We start from the raw sequence: 20,817 nt of genomic DNA, 5'->3' as shown, positions 1-20,817 counted from the left end.
ATGCTTTAAAACGAATAGGTTATGAATTAAAAATCAGACGCATATTTCCATGTATTTCACAAAACTGTTTGTTTACCACAAGCGAGTCTCCGTTAAGCTTCCCAGAGCAAGTGAGCATGCGCATCCGAATCAATCAAACCCATCGCAATGGAGAAAGGGAGTGCCATCATTTTGATTAAACTGCTTTGCGGTTTATCAGCCGTGCAACATCATACCATGATTTCAGTTTTAATGTAACCAATTGTGCAGCTTTCATGGATGTCACACTGATGTCTCGGAGGTCCAACTGTGTCGGTTTTTAAAGTGTTTCAGATGACTGTAATACAATGAGCACCGGAATGAGACTGAATCTGAAACACGAGAGTGAATCTACACTGCGTTTACAGATGACTGTACTGTATTAAACTGTTTATAATGCTGAATATAATGTATAATAATAATGGTCCTGATATTTGATAGTCCTTCTGAAAATGCCAGATGTAATGTCTGATTTCACCAGTAAATTTATACCATGGCAAACATTATTTTACTGGATTTTTAAAAGAATAGTTTCAAAAAATATAATCAGTGACAATACTATTTTAAAACCTACAATATTAATTTAAAATATTTAAAATATGAATAATCAGTGACAGATCCCGATGGATCATTTTACTCTTTAATGAACAGTACTTTTTAAGTTTAACAAGTAATGAAAGGAACTTTTTTGCATATTTCCTGAAAGTAATAATAATAATCATAAAAATTCAAACTTAACTTTTTAAGATTCAGATTTTGTTCAAAGTTTTGTGAGTATAGAATCGTGAATTTAGTACTGTCAATCAAACCAAATCCTTACACCCTTTATCATTTCTGTTTTGTTTTTTTTAAATCACATTTTAATAAAATACAGGAAATAAAATTTCATGTTTTATCCAATGAATCGAAGAAATAATGGAAGATTAATCGATTATTAAAATGATCGTTAGTTGCAGCCCTACACGCTTAATGAAAATTAGCCCAGATAATTTAATCATCAGACACGTCAGGTGTGGGCGAGTATGTCGAATTTTGTGCATGACGGTTGGCCTAATTCAGCAGACATATGTGGAACTTCCTGCGGAGTTCTGCAGGAGCAGATTCATGAGCAAAATCCGACTCCATAAACCTGGAGAAGATTTGAGTGTCTCACCAATGACGCTCTTGGCAAAGGAGGCTCTTTTGAGCGTAGCCAGACCCAGATCCCCGATCTTGACGCTGCCGGTGGGGCCCGTGATGAAGATGTTATCACACTTCAGGTCACGGTGGATGATAGGAGGTGTGCGTGTGTGCAGGAAGTGCAGTCCTTTGAGAATCTGACGGCACCAGCTCCGCAAAACCTTGGGTTTCATCACCTTAAAGCGCTTCAGATAACTGAAGAGAAGCATCATTAATGTCAACTTAAAAACAGACATTTACAGAAGTTATTCAAGAACAATTACTCTCAAAGCACTGCAAAACTATTTTTTTTTAGCAATGCAACACTTCTGAGCAAAATGCAATTTAAAATACCAATTTAAACTTCCTCAGGGATCCCACATTTGTTGACCAATTAATTTCTATGACATTTCTGGTCATTCTTGACTAATGGATCAGGATTTTAAAAAATCTGCTTAATTTTCTTTGAACACTTTATAATAACTTTTATATAAAAGAACATTTTAGGATTTGTGAACAGGTTCGACCGATTCAGTGAAAAGACTCAAAAGAATAATTTCACTCAAAAGAAGAAAATTCATAATTGCTAGTGAGATTAAACAAACTAAACAAAACTAGAGAAATGTAGTCACTTCAGAAATGTCTAGGACTTTAAGACTTTATTCATTTCCATGACTTCTCCAGGAAAACACTGTTTTATTATCCCCTGATATTTCCAAGTTTTCCAAGACTGTGGGAATCCTGAACTCTGTGTCCAGCTAAAAGGGTTTGTGGGAATGATCTCACGTTTTCAGCGTGCCGGATGTCATGAGCTCTGTCACCAGTACGATGCATTTCTTCCCCTTCAGCGGCGACTCCCAGAAGTCATAGAAGCGCACGATGTTTGGGTGCTGAAGCCACTTTAACATTTCGGCCTCATCTTTAAACCGCTGCCGCTCCACCTTTGTCAGCTTACGGTCCTGATTCACACACACACACACACAGAAATACTATATTTAAACCAAACTCAAACCAAAGTGCAATGTCAGACTTTCCACAATGAAAAATTGGTGCCAGTCAACATGTCTTGGAATGATGCAATTCACTGGCAAAAATGGGGGGGGGGGGGGGGTGAATCTGGTTTGCTGCATGTTTTGTTTTTGTGCTGTAACATAATGGACTTTGCACAGAGATTGCATTTAACCAATAATGTTCAGTCATTTGCCAAATATTTAAAACAATGACGGATATTTCCAAATGCAGTCCATCATTTTGACAGGATTAGTGGCTGTGAGAAAAAGGCTTCAATACAAACTGATGCAAAAGTAACTAACATGCTATTTTCCACACAAAGTAATGATGTAACAATTATCAATAATGCAATAACTTTTAAAACACTAATCATGAATAGAATTGACTTGTTTCACCAGACTCATGCTTGATTTCCATCATTTAAAATTTGACCTTTAGGCCCACAGAAATGTGTGACATTATAAATGGTCTTTACAACTGTAATAGAATAATCCATTGAAATTAAACATTTTAAATAACATAAATTGCACTGGGGAATGACCCATTAAATGAAAACAAATATGACGGTTAAAATAAACCATGGTGGAATTGTGACTCAGTCTGACAGTGGCAGATAATGATTTTTGTAATCCCTGAATATAATACATTAATAACACAATCAACATAATTTGCTTTGTGTCAATATTTCTACTGAACATGGTGTCCAATAATTTAATTTGTCGGACATTGGGATGTTTTAACAAAACAGTCAAAAATCTGTATTTATTGGCTAACCCTGCCGCACATCTATGTGTGTGTGTGTGTGGGCAGGTTTAAGTGGTTTACGATGACTTTTTTTTAGGTTACAAACTGGTAATTACAAGGGTATTATGTTATAAATGTGGTTGATGAGGACATTTCTAGTGTCCCCATAATTCAAATCACTTAAAAATCATACTAAACAATGTTTTATTGAAAATGTAAAAATGCAGAAAGTTTTTTGTGAGGGTTAGGTTTAGGGGTAGGGTTAGGGTTAGGGGATAGAATCTATAGTTCATACAGTATAAAAATCATTATGTCTATGGAGAGTCCTCATAATGATAGCTGCACCAACATATGTGTGTGTGTGTGTGTGTGTGTGTGTGTGTCTGTGTGTGTGGCTTTTACAGCAGTCTCATCTATTATCCAGTGGTGGAGTGCGTGTTCCTGACTGTCTCCACATGCACCTAACATCTCGGCAACCCTAAAAGTAGTCCCAACACAAAATCACGATTTAGACAACATTAACACTTGAATAACACATTTTTGAAGAATTTAGATCAGTGCTTAAATGAGCAAAAATATAACAAATATGAGCTTTAAATTCCTGCTTTTAAATCCTCTGGTACACGTTCCCCATAGAAGACCATGTGCATTACAACACACACTTCTCATTCATTTTTTAAAACTGAGGGACAAGTCAAAAACTACACAATTGTACTTGTTAAATGTATTTATTTTATTATTATTTCATGTATTATTTATTTCATTGTTAATTACATATTAGGTTTTATTTTATTTGTCCTTGTCTATGTGTAGGCTTATTCATTGATATTTCTTAATATTCTATTTTAGGCCTAGTTTCACACCACTTTAGAGAATTTGACTTTTCAGACTGAGAATGCTAATGAATTGAAGTATTAAACATAAAAGGGTGACAAAAAAGCATATGTTTATATGGTCAGACCAAATTAGGTGCTCATAAAATTAAATAATTCCCCCGAAAATCAAATCCAGGGGGCAAATATTGTCCCTTAATTGGAAAGGTTCATTTCTGACACTGCTGTCCACAGATATGACATTGTAAATAACCCAAATTATTCCTGTAAGTAACTCAGAATAGGCCCATGTATACTTGCTGGTAATCAGTCAACAACTTGTGCTGTGTTGGAAAGAAAATGTACCTTGTGAGATATTACTTTGAATTGGGTGACAGTGACAGCAGAGTTGCAGTTTGTTAAAACTTCTAACACAACACATTTGGTTATACTTGCCTTAAAACTCAACAAGCTTCATCTTTCAGATAATGAGAAATAATAATGTGCTTTTTGTTGCAGTGTTTTGTTTACCATTGAGACCAGTTACTCTTAAACATGAAAGACATGTAGAGATAAAAAAGTTATTATTTACATTTCTGTCAAAGTTGTGTAATCAACTATCAGTTATTTAAAACAAGGTCAAATTTAAAAAAGCAGAACCAACAGCTATCGCCATCAGCAGATATTGATCTACAAAACTGGATATCGGTATTGGCACACAGATTTCACATCGGTGCATCTTTCGTATGCCAACTTATCAGCATTATGTCATTGACCACCCTGCTCAACTCAATTACTGTTCTTCGTGCAAACAAATAACAGACCATTATTATTCAAAAAAGCAGAACACTTGCTACACAAAGATTTTTAATCATTCTTTATAATTGAGTGCATTGCACAAAATGAACAGAAGTAGTTTTAACTACATAACATTCAAGATTACATTTTTAAACTCAGCTGTTGTACAGGCCTGCTTATTCTACAATACATCAATTAATCAAACAAATATTGCAGTGCTAAATTCCAGTGTTCTTCACTTGAGTGAGAGAGAAAGAGAGAGATCTATTCAGCAGCGTCACTTCGCCGCTACTGAATCTCCAGTGCTACGGCAAGAAAATGATACTCAAGTTGTGAGCTTGCAGTCTGAATTCAATGTCATGAGATAAAAAGAACACATTCCATGAAATAATGCAAAAACAACCTGTCTTTCTATTGCATTGCGTAGGGCTGAATGATCCATTGAAATGAAACTGAATTAAGATATGACCTTGTGAATATTAAACTGGAATGGGCTGTGATCTAATCAAGCAAACCGTCTGCATGTCACGCGCTGCTCTGCGGAGCTCTGTTCTGAGCGCATGTGAGGTGATTCTGTTTGTGCTCCCTCCACGAATCTCATCGCATGCACAGAATAACAGATGTGTTGCATTTTGTACAGTGCTCTAAATTCACTTTAACTGACCACTACAAGTTACTTTACAATTACAAATCGAAAAATCTCATAACACTAGGTTGTTTTGTGGACAGAAGCGAGATGAGAGCATTTGACCATATTGGAGTTCACAGACGCTCATTCAAATACGTTAACGTGACTTCACACAGAAAATTACTGCATTTTTTTTACCAGATCCCATAGCAATGCCGCATACAAATTAAGAAATTATTCGAGGAATATTACTTGTATAATAATAATTGGGCTCGACATTAACACTTGTTTTTAATTTCGGCTGGACAAACAGCCTGATTAAAACTTCATTAACGAAACAATAACCGGCTATATTTGTGATATAGTCTAGGCCTGTGCCACATAGTACAAAGTTAATATTCTTAATAATAATCCAGAGTGCATAACTGTATAATTCGATAGCGATCAGTTTATGTGTGTGTGCTGAACATGTGTTTTGAGAACGCTTGTGGTGATGTAGATAAGCATCTGAACGGACAAATTCCGCCAAAATGCCTGTCTTGGTGAGGTATTCATGTAAACACAGAGAGTGATGTCTAAAGTGAACGGAAACAGCGGAGCAAAAAGCAGATTTGTATTAAAATGTCGGATTTGTAAGTATAAATGTAAACTAATAGACCTGCTGCTGTGTAGTGTATCATTATAATAATCAAACATCGAGAACAAGAAAACATTCACTGCTCTTGACTGAGCAACTTTAGTCGCTTTAAAAAGTATTAACGTATTATAATCATACAGTGAAGACCAATAGTAGTTTTATGTTGCATTTCATTCTGAATATTTACTTGAATATTTGAAACTGCTGATAAAAAATAAAATAAAATAAATAAATAAATAAATCACTGATTCAAACTGTTGTTCAATGTTCAAATGACAGTATAGCTAGCTACAGATACACTTTTGCAATATTTTTGTAAATAAATGTGAAAATTTAAATGTTACTTATATTTAATACAAATATAATAAACTATATAAATAATATAGTATAAAATAATATAATATGGGGGTAGGCGGTGCGTTTCCCCCCACTGCAAGAGCCGAATTCTGTAGGAAACACTGGTGTACTGTATGTCCAGTTTGTCATCCAACAGATAACAACAGGTAAACCATTACAAAGTTACATTAATAAAACAGTTGTTGTCAAAAGCTGCAGGGTTTGTACTGTCGCAGCACTATACCGCACATCATAAATTATACAGACATGAAATGGCCTATGTGCAACAGAGCTGACTTGATAAAGTAGGTTAGTTTATAAAACAACTAGACCTATTTTATATTGGGTGTCTTGTCTTAAAGTAATATGCTTTTACATATTGAATTGTACTTAATGTGTATATACTTGTTGCATTTGTATACATTTAAAGTGGCAGCTAAAACAAATATTATAAGGAGGGGACCATATAATAACTTTATTATTATTATTTTATTACATGTTAGTCATCTAATAGCTTAGCAATATATAGTTGAAGTCAGAAGTTTACATAATGTCAGAATAATAGTAGAGAGAATGATTTATTTCAGCTTTTATTTCTTTCATCAAATTCCCAGTGGATCAGAAGTTTACATACACTTTATTAGTATTTGGTAGCATTGCCTTTCAATTGTTTAACTTGGGTCAAACGTTTTGGGTAGCCTTCCACAAGCTTCTCACAATAAGTTGCTGGAATTTTGGCCCATTCCTCCAGACAGAACTGGTGTAACTGAGTCAGGTTTGTAGACCTCCTTGCTCGCACACGTTTTTTCAGTTCTGCCCACAAATTTCGGATTGAGGTCAGGGCTTTGTGATGGCCACTCCAATACCTTGACTTTGTTGTCCTTAAGCCATTTTGCCACAACTTTGGAGGTATGCTTGGGGTTACTGTCCATTTGGAAGACCCATTTGTGACCAAGCTTTAACTTCCTGGCTGATGTCTTGAAATGTTGCTTTAATATATCCACATAATTTTCCTTCCTCATGATGCCATCTATTTTGTGAAGTGCACCAGTCCCTCCTGCAGCAAAGCATCCCCACAACATGATGCTGCCAACCCCATGCTTCACAGTTGGGATGGTGTTCTTCGGCTTGAAAGCCTCACCCTTTTTCCTCCAAACATATCGATGGTCATTATGACCAAACAGTTCAATTTTTGTTTCCTCAAACCAGAGGACATTTCTCCTAAAAGTAAGATCTTTGTCCCCATGTGCACTTGCAAACTGTAGTCTGGCTTTTTATGGTGGTTTTGGAGCAGTGGCTTCTTCCTTGCTGAGCAGCCTTTCAGGTTATGTCAATATAGGACTTGTTTTACTGTGGATATAGATTTCCTCCAGCATCTTTACAAGATCCTTTGCTGTTGTTCTGGGATTGATTTGCACTTTTTGCACCAAACTACGTTCATCTCTAGGAGACAGAATGCATCTTCCTGAGCGGTATGATGGCTGCATGGTCCCATGGTGTTTATACTTGCATACTATTGTTTGTACAGACGAATGTGGTACCTTCAGGCGTTTGGAAATTGTTGCCAAGGATGAACCAGACTTGTGGAGGTCCACAATTTGTTTTCTTTCTTTTGATTTTCCCATGATGTCAAGCAAAGAGGCACTGAGTTTGAAGGTAGGCCTTAACATACATCCACAGGTACACCTCCAATTCAGTACACCTCCTATCAGAAGCTAATTGGCTAATTGCCTGATTTTTCGGCAGCCACCCATGTGAGAGATTATTTAATGATAATATAACATATAATGAAGAGATTTAATGATGAGCTTGCATTCATCTAAAGGCAATATTTTCATGGTGCGATAAGCTTTCGCGCGAGTGTAACGTTACCAGCTCGCGCTAATTATCTCCTCTGCTCTCTGTCGCATGCGCACGCGCAACAGCTAGCCTTCCCTCGATATTGCAGCACGCAGACCTTAATACTGATGTGACCCATTTCAATTCTAGTAAGACTTTTCTAGTTTAAAGTGACACAGAGGAAGTCAAGTCAACCCCATCAAATAGGCAGCCCCGACATGCCAAACAGCACTGATGAGGAAAAGAGCAACACTGATTTTAATAAAATCATTACACATCATCACCTTTACATAGTTTCACATGTAAAAATTCTACAGTGTGGTGGTGAGGTGGCCGCAGTTGTAGCAGGCAGGCGGCACAGTTGCTTTTTCCAAGTTGTGCGAACTGTAAGCCCGATGGGAAATGACTGGCTGACAGACACAGCTTAATGCTCATTGGCTTAAACAACCATGATGTTTCGTTATCTTCTAAAATGTTCGATTTGTTATCTATAATATCATGTTTTTATGTGTATAAATTATGTGAACATTCCCAACACTATGACTCTGTATGGGATTTGTGATAGGTATCATATTTTTGAAATATCTCAAAAACGTGTCTTTATTAAGACTAAAAATGGACGGGAAGACATGTCCTAAGTGGGAATTAAATAACAGGTACATTGACTGTATTGTTCATCATATTTATTTTCATTTAAAGCAACAGAATTTAAATTGTATCTACTTTATTAACAACAAAGCACATAAACTTGAATCGTGCATAATCTGCCTTTGATCTCATAGCGGCTGATCCACTATGAGAGTGAGAATTGTCTGACTTTACAGCTCATATTTCACTCCTCCTCTGACTGCAGCTGTCTACTCTTGTCTACTTTCAAGGCAAGGCATTTCACATCTCAAACGAGCCTATTACAAAATGTTCAATGGCTATTTGCCTAGATCAATCCGGCCAATAGATCTCTAGTAATGGTCTGACTGGCAGGTCATGTAGGCAATAGATGAAGTTACTGTTTACAAACAAACACTCCGCCCTGCCCATTCCGGGTTCTTTTGGTTGCCCAGAAAAGAACTGCTGTCTATGGGCGCTTTGCTCAAATTGCGCTGAAACTGCCCAAAAAGTGCTGTTTGTGGGGTTGAAACACCCCGTTTCCCACAGACTATTGGAGATTAGGTCTTCTTTAAATTTCCACCAGATCGTTGCATCAGGAAAACTCAGGATTTTACATAAATTATGATATTTCAGGGGTCACCGTCATTGTTATCGCGTCTGTTCTATTAGACACAATTGACTCGCAGCAGCTGTTGTTTGATATTAAAATTTTAATGAAGAAATCAGGCAAACTCTGATCGCAAATGGCTGTTTTTAATTTCCAAAGTGCTGTCGCTGTGACAGATATGAGGTCAAATATGATCTAACGATGATCAAAATCACCACATCCGATATAACGGGAGGAACGGGACCCATCTTCACCACCGTTGTGCATGGACTACTGTTTCAGAAAGGATAAGTGAATAAAAATAATGTCATACTGCGAAAATAACGTCATTGCATTTATTTTGAATGCAGTAAATAACACTGTTCAGTCGAACAGCTGCTAAGTTTTGATATGGAATATGATCATACAGAAGTACGAATATTATTTATTTTATGTGGGTTAATAATTTAAGCAGTAAAGACACATATTGCATTTCTAGTGGTAGTTTTTAATTGTTATACATCACATTTCTTAGGCTTTAGAAGCATGTTAAACATGAGGATGTGTAATCATTAACCTGTTACATGTCCGACATAATCATAGAGGCTCATTGAACCAAGTTTAAATTTGTTTTGCCGATATTTCAGAAAAGAATGCACATAATTTCTTCACTGTAAACCATAGATATTCCTTTATAATAACTTTTATTAACATTAAAATATATTATTACATTCTATAAAGTGTAAAAGATTATTAAAACTGCAGCGCTGCCTATTTCCACCATTGAAATCTGCTGCTCGAAAGAACCCAGAAGCGTGGTTTCCTGCGGTGTGACGTCAGAGTCATTTTATCTATAGTGTGAGGTTTCCATGTCTACATGGGCAGGCCTTTCAGTTTAGAAAGCGACATTAACCACGTGATCATTGAGCGTTCCAGAGGAATTATCTTGTATAATTTATGGCAGAAAAAATATAATTGTTGAAAATTAAAATAGTAGCTGGCTCCAACTGCTAACAGCACTTACATTGTAACCAGATATTTTAGAAGTTATTATAATATTTCTAATCTTGTAAACGTCTTATATTATGTTGTGCAAAATGTTGTTACTTCACATGTGGTTTGAGAGGTGGTTCTAACATTAGTTTTGTTTAGATCCCAAACTTTATAGTTTACTGTCCCAACCTTATGGTATTTTACAAAAAAATAAAATAAAAAAAAGACTTGTCCTGTCCTTAGAAAAAGCTTTTATATATCTGATCTTTTTGTATTATTGTTCTCAAATTCATATTGTGTTTTATGCCAATTCCTGCCTAGTTTACTCAGATAATTGTGCATATGTGGTCTTTTGAGAATCGCTAGGCTCGTTTGAGATGTCAAACACCTCGCCTTGAAAGTAGATGAGAGCAGGTTGGTGCAGTCTGGGGAGGAGTGAAATAAGAGCTGTCAAGTCAGACAGTTCTCACTTCTCGTAGTTGATCAGCCGCTGCGAGATCAAAGGCAGATATCGTGGATTCACATTCAAGTGCTTTGTTGTTAATAAAGTGGATGCAATTTAAATTCTGTTGCATTTAAATGAAAATAAATATGATGAACAAAACACTCAATGTACCTGTTATTTAATTCCCCCCATAAGATGTGTCTTTCCATAAATTATTCGTTTAATAGACACATATTTTTGATATTTCAGAAATATGATACCAATCGCATATCCCATACAGATATTGCACTGTCAGAATGTTGGGAATATTCACATATAATTTATACACATAAAAACATGATATTAGACATAAAGAAAATCTGACATTTTAAAAGAGAACAAAACATCACGGTTGTTTAAGCCAATAAGCATTAAGCTGTGTCGTCAGCAAGTCATTTTCCACCGTGCTTGCAGTTTGCACAGCTCTGAAAAAGCAACTGTGCCACCTGACTGCTACAACTGGGGCCATCTCGCACTCACGGGAGTATTTTTGACATACGTGGGTGGTCATGACATCACAGCAAGTCAGACAGATTTCTAACCGGCATGCACCTGTCGGTGATCACGGGTGATCGGTTATGCACAAAACTTGCTCATCTCAAATGAGCCTAATTAAATGCATGCTGTTTTTTCTTCAATCATTGGATTGGATCATAAGAAGAGAATGTGAAACATAAATAGCCTACTGTCGCTCACATGTCACATTTTAAAAATGCACTCTTTTAACAATTTAAAATATGTTTTCACTGTAATGTTCTCATTGCAAAATAGACTGCAGAAGATGCAAGTTGAGTTTTTAAATTTAATTTGATACCAAGTATGTGAACACTGATGACATTTTTTATATAAAACAAAGAATTAGTTTTTTAGCCACACTCAAACGGCCCACCTGTTGGCCAGTGACAGTTAATAGGTTTAAAATGGCCGTGTAGGACGGCCTCTGTAGCACCCCCATTTTCACAGAAATTGGTACGTATATAGTTCTCATCAAGCCGGAGAACTTTCATAATTATAGTCATTGGGTCTGCCCAATAGGAAGTCGGCCATTTTAGATATTTCTTTTTTATATTGCAGTCACTGAACTTTTAAAAACTCCTCCTATGTGATGACGTTGAGACGGTCACCACATTTAGACAACATTATGCCAAGACATTGAAGATGCTAAATAGCAAACAGATTTTGATATATCAAACGGTGTTGCCATGGTGAGAAATTATCTGACCCCACTCACCCTGCCCACTACCTTTTTGAACTGTTGCCTTCTGGCCGACGCTTCAGAGCTCCGAGCACCAGAACCGTCAGGCACAGGAACAGTGTTTTCCCTCAGGCTATCCATCTCATGAACAGTTAAATTGCCCCATTGAGCAATAACTATGTGCAATACACAGTTTAGTCTTTCTTATATTTATCCAACACATCCAGCCTCTTCTGCCATTTCATTCCTCTGAGATAAAAACAAAACAAAAAAACATTTGCAATGTACATAACAGATTTTATTTGCACTGTACATAACAGATAAGAGATTTGTTTTAGATTGCACTACATATGTGTATGTGTGTATGTATGTATGTGTGTGTCTGTGTGTGTATGTACGTGTGTATAATTATTTTAATTTTTTTATTATTATCTATGTCTTGCTGCTGTTTTTGTATTGTTTTTGTATTGTTGTACACTGGAAGCTCCTGTCACCAAGACAAATTCCTTGTATGTGTAAGCATACTTGGCAATAAAGCTGATTCTGATTAAATGGTGAAAATGGGAAACAGGAAGTGTCTCATATCTTCTGTGTGCAATGTTTGATTTAGATCAAAACTGAGATTTATGTTTAGTCTTGGGGGCTAATCACATGGATTTGACTATTTTGGGTCACGGTCATAGCGCCACCACCTGGCAGCAGGAAGTGTGCCTCTTACAACAGACTTTAAAAAAGTCCTCTTATATTTACCCATATTGCTTCAAAATTGTTTAGAACAATATCAAATGCCAAATGCATGTGTCCACCTTGCATTGTTTTCTGAAAGCCACCGGGTGGAAATGGACCCTTGGTGCTTGGGCCTGTCATCACTGCTTGCAGCTATATTTTTTCTTTGTTTCACTGTTTGTGGCTGAAGTGAAAAATTTCTCAGTTTGGTTCTTCTTAAGAGGATTCAAGTGTGATCCCTCAGTAGCCTACATTTTTTATTGGCAGTAGAACATGCACAAATATTACCAAATTTTGGTCAAAGAATTTTTGTTTTTTTTCATATCGCAGTTCAAATCGCAATATTTTTCAAAATAATCGCAACATGACTTTTTGTCCAAATCGTGCAACCCTACTTTGAAGCACCATTTAAATACAGAAAGGTACATAAATAGGGTATTTGTACAGTATATCGAAGTACTATTTAATTACCATGCAATACAATCAGATATTGTAGTATTATTGCCAGGTGTTCTCTCTCATACAGACACACACACACACAAAGGAATGTGTCCTCTGATCAGAAGCTTCCAGTACAACAGCTAGATACAGAATAACAGAATAATATGAATTATACTATATACAGTTCATTCATAACGTATTCAGACCCTTTCAATTTTTTCACATTTTGTTATGTTTTAGCCTTATGCTAAAACGCTTTTAAAAAATTTACATCAAACTACACTCCATACTCCATAATGACAAAGCAAAAACCAGATTTTTGATAACTTTGCAAATGTATTAAAAAGAAAAAACTGAAATATCACATATTTGTGCAGAAGGACAACCATCACTGCAACACTCCACCGATCTGGGTTTTATGGCAGAGTGGCCAGACAGAAGCCTCTCCTTAGTGCAAGACATATAAAAAAGCACCTAAAGGACTCTCAGACTGTGAGAAACAAGATTCTCTGGTCTGGCGAATTGAAGATTTAACTGTTTGGCCTCAGTTCCAAGCGTCATGTCTGGAGGAAACGAGGCACCACTCATCACCTGCGCAATACCATCCCAACGGCAAAGCATGGTGGTGGTAGCATCATGCTGTGGGGGTGTTTTTCAGGGGCAGGGACTGGGGGACTGGTCAGGGTTGAAGGAAAGCTCAACACATCAAAATACAGAGATATCCTTAATGAAAACCTGGTCAAGAGCGCTCAGGACCTCAGACTGGGCCAAAGGTTCACCATCCAACAGGACAATAACCCCCAGGCACACATCCAAGACAATGCAAGATTGGCTTAGGGACAACTCTGTGAATGTCCTTGAGTGGCCCAGCCAGATCCCGAACTTGAACCCAATTGAACATCTCTGGAGAAACCTGAAAATGGCTGTCCACCAACAGTTCCCATCCAACCTGACAGATCTTGAGAGGATTGGCAGAGAAGAATGGCAGAAAATCCCCAAATACAAGTGTGAAAAGCTTGCCGCATCATATCCAAAAAGACTTGAGGCTGTAATCGCTGCCAAAGGTGCTTCAACTAAGTACTGAGTTAAGGGTCTGATTACTTATGTCAATGTGATATTTCAGTTTTTTATTTTTAATAAATTTGCAAAGTTATCAAAAATCTGGTTTTTGCTTTGTGAGTGTAGCTTGATGTGAATTTTTTTTCCTGCTTTGTCCCCCAAGTATGACTGTCTTGCCCTGAATAGCCAAAACTCCACCTTCCGTGACAAAATAGTATTACATCTGTATCTCAATCGGGTAAATTCTCTGAGGCCATCAGACGACATTCGGCACTTCAGCTCTGCCTCGGCACTTTTAATATTCCCTTCATACTCCATGAGTTCTTGTGCTTTGGATTTTTTTATGAATGAGGCATACTGTATGATCCGACCCGCAAGCCATGCCCAGAGAGGATACTCAGGATCAGTTGGTCTCCATATAAACATTGATTTCAGCCTTTAACATTTGTTGGAATTGAGGATTTTGCAAAAGGGATACATTAAAGCGCCAACTATACGATTTATTTTTCTAAACTCACCAGGGCGTGATCCGAGACTAAAATGTTTCCAATTGAACAATCAACAACAGATGAAATGAGGGACTTAGATATATGAAAAAAAAATCTATTCTAGAATAAATCTTATGGACTGATGAAAAAAAAAATGTATAGTCCCTACCAGATGGGTTCAAAAGTCTCCAAATATCTGTAAGACCAAGATTTTTACACATCCTGTGAAGCGTCAATGTTGCTCTACGGGGCTTACACACTTTTGCTTCACTATGATCAAGGACTGAGTCCATCAAAAGATTAAAGTCTCCACCCAATATTATATCATGAGGGGTGCCAGCAGCTTGCAACATCCCTTCAAGATCTATAAAAAAGCCCTGATCATCAGCGTAAGTTGCGTAAATATTAGCCAAAATCAACCTTTGCCCCTGAATTTCTGCTAAAACAATAATGACTCTTCCTAATTTATCTTTAATCTGTTTGAGACATTTGAATTGTAGATGCTTACTTATCAAAACTCCCCTGCTCTTATTTGAGCCAGCACTAAAGAAAATATTTCCACGCCATATCTTCCCAAATGTTTCAGCTTCCTGCAGGGAAAGATGCATTTCTTGAAGAAACGCTATATCATATTTCTTACATTTAAGAAATGACCTTCCTTCTTTTTATGGGGTGCCCCTACCCATTCACATTCCACGTGGAGAGAGACAATCCACTCATATTAACATTTGACATTTTGACATATTAAAAAAAATAGACTGTGTGTTAAAAATATAATAATAACGACCACATTTCAACATTAGTGCAACAAACAAACCCCGAACATCCCCCAAAACAAAAAAAAAACAGAAGAAAGAATAACGTGTGCATTAACCCCGCGCACGACAGCGCCAACTGGCATCCATCCCTCTAAACTCAAACACTCCATGTACACCTACGAGAGACCCCGTGACAACTTTGCCATCGGATTGCTCAAGTCCGGTGTTTCTACACAAATTTTGTGAGACAGAATTACACAACAGAAAATAATCTATAAAACAAACTCCAGCCAATAGAAGGTATAAGCACAAATAGCGTGTATATTTATCCACAAACTGTCCTGAAGGCGTGTTCCTCCACAAAACAAGCTTCAGCTGCTAGCAGAACCAGGACAAAAAGAAACAAAAAAGGCGCTCAGCTCCCTCGGACAGTCAAGTGAATGTTCAATGAGTCAGGCCCTGTTGGCTGCAACATGAGAACCACAAATAACTTACTCAGTCATTGACTTTATGAAGGACATCGCTTGCTGTGGGCATGTAAATATTTTGCGGCCATCCTTAGTATCTATTCTCAATTTGATCAGAAACATCAGTGCAAAAGCGACCTTCCGTTGATGTAAGAGTTTCTTGCATTCCTTGAATCGATCACATTTATCTCGTCGAATTCACAAAGTCTGGGAACAAGAAAAAGCTGTGGTTCTTCCAAGAAAGCCTTCCTTTACTCCTCGCCTTGCATAACACGAGATCTTTATCGGATGATCTCAGAAATTTGGCCAAAATTGATCGGGGCCTGTCTCTCTCCGCGGCTCTCCGAGCCGGGACCCTGTGAGCTCGCTCGATTTCCGGCTTATGGCCTGTTATGCTGAGCAGACTCAGGAAGAGCCCGTCTAGGAATTTCACCATATCTCGGCCTTCTTCGTCCTCAGGAATTCCAACAATTCGGACGTTGTTTTGCCGGTTACGATTCTCTGAGTCTTCCAACTTTTCCCAGATGCGCTCTAAGTCTGCCATGGTTGCTAGCGGGTTAGCAGCTAATTCCCTCTCCGATGACTCCAGATAATCAATCCTTTTCTCAACATCCGCCACTCTTGTAACCATCTCAGTGAATTTTATCTCCATGGCAGTGATCGATCGATGTATTACAGCAAGGTCTTCCAAGTCAGCAACGACCTTTGTCAGCATTGCCGACATGTTCATCAATTGACGCCGAATTTCCTGCACTTCACTGTCCAAATCGGCTCCCGGACTTGCAGCCTGCTGCTCAAAGGTGCCAGGCTCAGCTTGAGCCCGTAAGTGTCTTTTAATATCCTCCACAGAGGATTTTGAATTCTTTGACATATTCTCTTCCTAGAACAGTTAAGAATCAGGGTGAATTGATTCTCACTAGTTTATGACACAAAAAGTATTCAAACTAGCAAAGTGCGCAAAGCTCGCCATTCACACGTCCGAACTTCGCATGGCGCCACGCGACTTTCCCAGCCTGATGATTCTTGAATCAGTCAGCTCTTGGCATTTTTCTGTAAAATATATCAGACGCTTAATGAAAGTTCCGTGGGCATGACATCTGAGGGCGAGACCAGCTACACTAACTATTTGTGTGTTGTCACATCAAGACAAGCTTTCAGTGTGCAAGTGCATCTGGACGGGTGACACAAAAATTGGAGGTTCAGTCACTAGTAGGTGTGACACAAGAGCAGGAGAGCTACTGTCATCAGTTGAGTAAGCCACTAATTAACCCTGCGATTAGTCAACTGTGTCACTTTGGGTAAAATATCTGCTGGACATAAAAAAAACTAGTAAAAGTCAACAGAGAACCAATGAAAGCCTAGATGGCATCTTTCTATGTGATCACACAATATAAAAGGTGTTTCAAGGATTAGTTCACCCAAGAATGAAAATTATGTTATTGTTTACTCACACTCAAGTGGTTTCAAACCTTAATGATGTTTTTGTCTCCACAGAACACAAAGGGAGGCATTTTTGAAGAATCTTCACACATGACAATGGGCTATATACTGAGCAGAAGTCGGTCATATGGCACCATAAAAGTATAATGAATGTATTCCATATGACTGGTGTGCTATATTACAAGTTTTCTGAAGTCATATGCAAACTTGGTTTGAGAAACAGAGCCAAATTTAGGTCACAAAATCCGTGTTCAGATTTTAAAAATTGCATGCCGACACACCATATCATGACAAGGTATTCATTCAGATTTTCCCATTTGATTTGATTCCGATTCACAAGCTCTTAATTTGGTTTGTTTCCGATGCGATTTGATTCAATTTGGATTCATTTGGAACTATAATGTCCATTTTGTTTACTTGGGAAAGACATTCTCTCTCAGCTAATGCTGTTAATTATACAGGGATCTTTCTAACTTGGTACAATATGAAAATAATAATTTGACAAATTAACAACAGGGTCCAAACTATGCAGTTCAATTGCTATTTATTTAACAGATATACTAATCATCACAACCAAAACTGATGTAAATTTTAAAGTAAAAGATAGATCTTGGGATTTTAAGATTGTTCAAATAAAGATAATAATTAATTGGAAAATTAATATTTTTCCCAGGCCTAACTGTCATCAAACGCCATTAGTTCTTGTGTGTCTTGTAACTAAACATGCCGCATCAGTCCGAATATGCAGAACGAAGACAGAGATTTTGGTCTGTTTCTCACGCAAAGCTATCGTATGACTTGTTTATAGTGCATATTTATGATACTTTTATGGTGTGACATTCCATTTTACAAATACATCATGTTTTGATTCCTCAGACCTCATTTCCTTTCCTTGCATACTTTCCTCGTTTCCTAAGAGGGTGGAGCAAGGAAACGAGGATGCACAATTTTAGAAATGAGAAGCACCCCATATGTCCTTGTATATCTGAAGGAGGCGAGGGTAAAAAGGGTAAGGTTCAGGTTTAAATGTGTGTTTGTGTGTGTTGATGCTGCACAAATTCACCTGATGTGGCTTCAGTCCGTCAGTCAGGCAGAATGCCAGATACACATTACCAGGTTTGATCCTGGACTCCACAATCAACAGCATGAAACGCTTTATAGCGTTCCATACGAGAACAAACCTTTCACACTGTTGACACAAAGATCTATGATGTCCATTTAATTCTCATAAAAACATTTACACACACACAAACACAGAGGTAAAGGGATCCTCCCTGATACTGGAGCCAAATCTTCAGTACAGACAGAAGTACAATCAAACTGAAATTCACAATAGATCTCATCAGAAAGTTCTGGGTAGCGGAGAGTTTTCGCTGGTTAGTAGGTAACGTTCTTAACTAAGGGTAGCCCAGGAACCGCCACAAATCCGCTCACTGACTGTCTGATGTATCTTGCAAACAAAAACTGGAGAGGACTTGTGACAAAAATCACAAGCTCCAATCAGATTGCTCATCTGCTACACCATATCCAGAAATCAGGCCACACAGGTTTGTTTCAGTACGCCAGGCAACAAAACTGTTTTAAAGGTGCCAGGATGATTTTAATTGTGCTTTTGTAGAACTGTGACAGGCTAGTGACATCACATCTTTGAAAGACATTCATGAAAAAAATGGACTACTTTGTTTTTTTTTATGTTGTTTGTTTGCTATTTCTACTTTTGTTTTCTGTCTGTGCCATTATGTGCAATTATTATTTTGGATGAACAACAATTCTAATCACAGTCTACGCACATATTCCGCTAAATTCTTCTGCTTTTTTTTTTTTTTTTTTAATGGGCTGTTTATCTGATTTACACAACACATGTATCATCTAGAGAGATGATACATATGTTGTGTAAATCAGATAAACAGCCCATTAAAAAAAAAAAAAAAAAAAAAAAAAAAGCTAGTTAAAATAAAAAAATCTAAGTGGATTATGTTTTCTTGTGGAAATGGAAATCTGTATGTGTAATTCATTTGAGGGCACTAAAGGATTCCAAGGGGAAAATAATTTTGATTCTAGCTTAGTACAGGAAAATTACAGAAAACATAAATGTGCAAATTACAGTGCCACCTAGTGTCGGAAGGATGTATGCGCGTGCACGTGGGGGGCGGGGAGTTGTTGGGGGACCATCCTGCCAAGTTTGGGATCTCTTTGATTTATGGTCTCTGACACACAGATATAGTCATTTTACAACGGCTTTGAACAAGGCCCATCCAATGAGAATTCAGTGTCTGTTTTATCAGAAACTTTAATGAATATCGACCTTAGTCTAACAGCAGACTACATATAAAGAAATAAAGAATCCAAAGAAAAAAAATGTTAATGAAATAGCTATAAGCAAAAGAAGAGTGAAAAGTGATTAAAACGTAAAAGCAAAAAATTGAACAGCAGTGATGTGTGACTAAAAATATATAATATTAAACATATCTAGTTAAATATATTCACTAAAGTAAAACATCACACCAAAAAAAAAAAAAAAAAAAAAATAAAATAATAATATATATATATATATATATATATATATATATATATATATATATATATATATATATATGTCTGTTCATGTTCAAATATAATTTGCTATTCTCATTCAAACTCCTCTTGTGCAGCTTGGTTTTAGAGCTACTGTACCATTTAAGGCCACATGAAAGAAATGTTAATTAACAATAAATAAATAAACTACATAAGCAATTTGTGGTTTATTTTTGAGTTATACACTACCGGTCAAAAGTTTTGAAACACTTACTCATTCTTTATTATAATTTTTTTTCACATTTTAGAATAATAGTAAAGTCATCAAAACTATGGAATAACATAAATGGAACTATGAGAATTATGTTGTGACTGAACAAATCAAAACTGTGTTATATTTTAGCATCTTCAAAGTAGTCACATGTACTCTTGACATTTTCTCAACCAACTTCTTGAGGTATCACCCTGGGATGCTTTTTAAACAGTATTGAAGGAGTTCCCATCTATGTTGGGCACTTATTGGCTGCTTTTCTTTATTATTTGGTCCAAGTCATCAATTTCAAAAAATGTTTTATGTCATTCTAGTTTTATAATGAAATAAATTAATATGTTGGCACAATTATATTTTTGTCAACAAAACTAATTTCAAACATTTAAGCATACACCTTCAGATCAAAAGATTTTTAACATCATGAGAAACATTTCAGGCAAGTGTTTCAAAACTTTTGACCAGTAGCGTATGTAACAAAATGCAACTAAAAATGTAAAGTGAGCATAGTTTAAATGCTTTAGCAGTACAGCACATTATGAAGCTGATCCACTGACCGGTCTGTTTGCCAGATCAAAAAACACTTTCATTTCAAAATAAAGGGTATTTATTGTCAGACTGATGTTTCAATTTATGCATAGAACAAACCATTAATCTCTTAATTTGACATAAAATTTGTTGTTAACAGATGAAACATGAGTTCATTTACAGTTTTTCTTTCACTTATTGTGTGGTCACTGAGGAGTGCTTGCACAAAGGAAGTCCTAAACTAAACTTTTGCTCTTCGGATAGGCTCGCAATGAAAATA

General features: G+C 36.9%; 1 protein-coding gene across 1 annotated transcript in view; it reads right to left on the bottom strand.

The window, feature by feature from the left end:
- The window catches only part of LOC127424035 (serine/threonine-protein kinase WNK2-like), a 119,049-nt gene that overhangs the window by 80,256 nt on the left and 17,976 nt on the right, over positions 1–20,817 (bottom strand). Inside the window, exons 3-4 of the mRNA XM_051668818.1 lie at positions 1,963–2,135; positions 1,172–1,392 (exon numbers count right to left, since the gene is read on the bottom strand). Coding sequence (XP_051524778.1) covers positions 1,172–1,392; positions 1,963–2,135 — 394 coding nt within the window. The remainder of the gene's footprint in view (positions 1–1,171; positions 1,393–1,962; positions 2,136–20,817) is intronic.

Source organism: Myxocyprinus asiaticus, chromosome 33, assembly GCF_019703515.2.
Source record: "Myxocyprinus asiaticus isolate MX2 ecotype Aquarium Trade chromosome 33, UBuf_Myxa_2, whole genome shotgun sequence".
Classification (NCBI taxonomy): domain Eukaryota; kingdom Metazoa; phylum Chordata; class Actinopteri; order Cypriniformes; family Catostomidae; genus Myxocyprinus; species Myxocyprinus asiaticus.
This window is presented reverse-complemented; position numbering and strand designations above follow the sequence as displayed.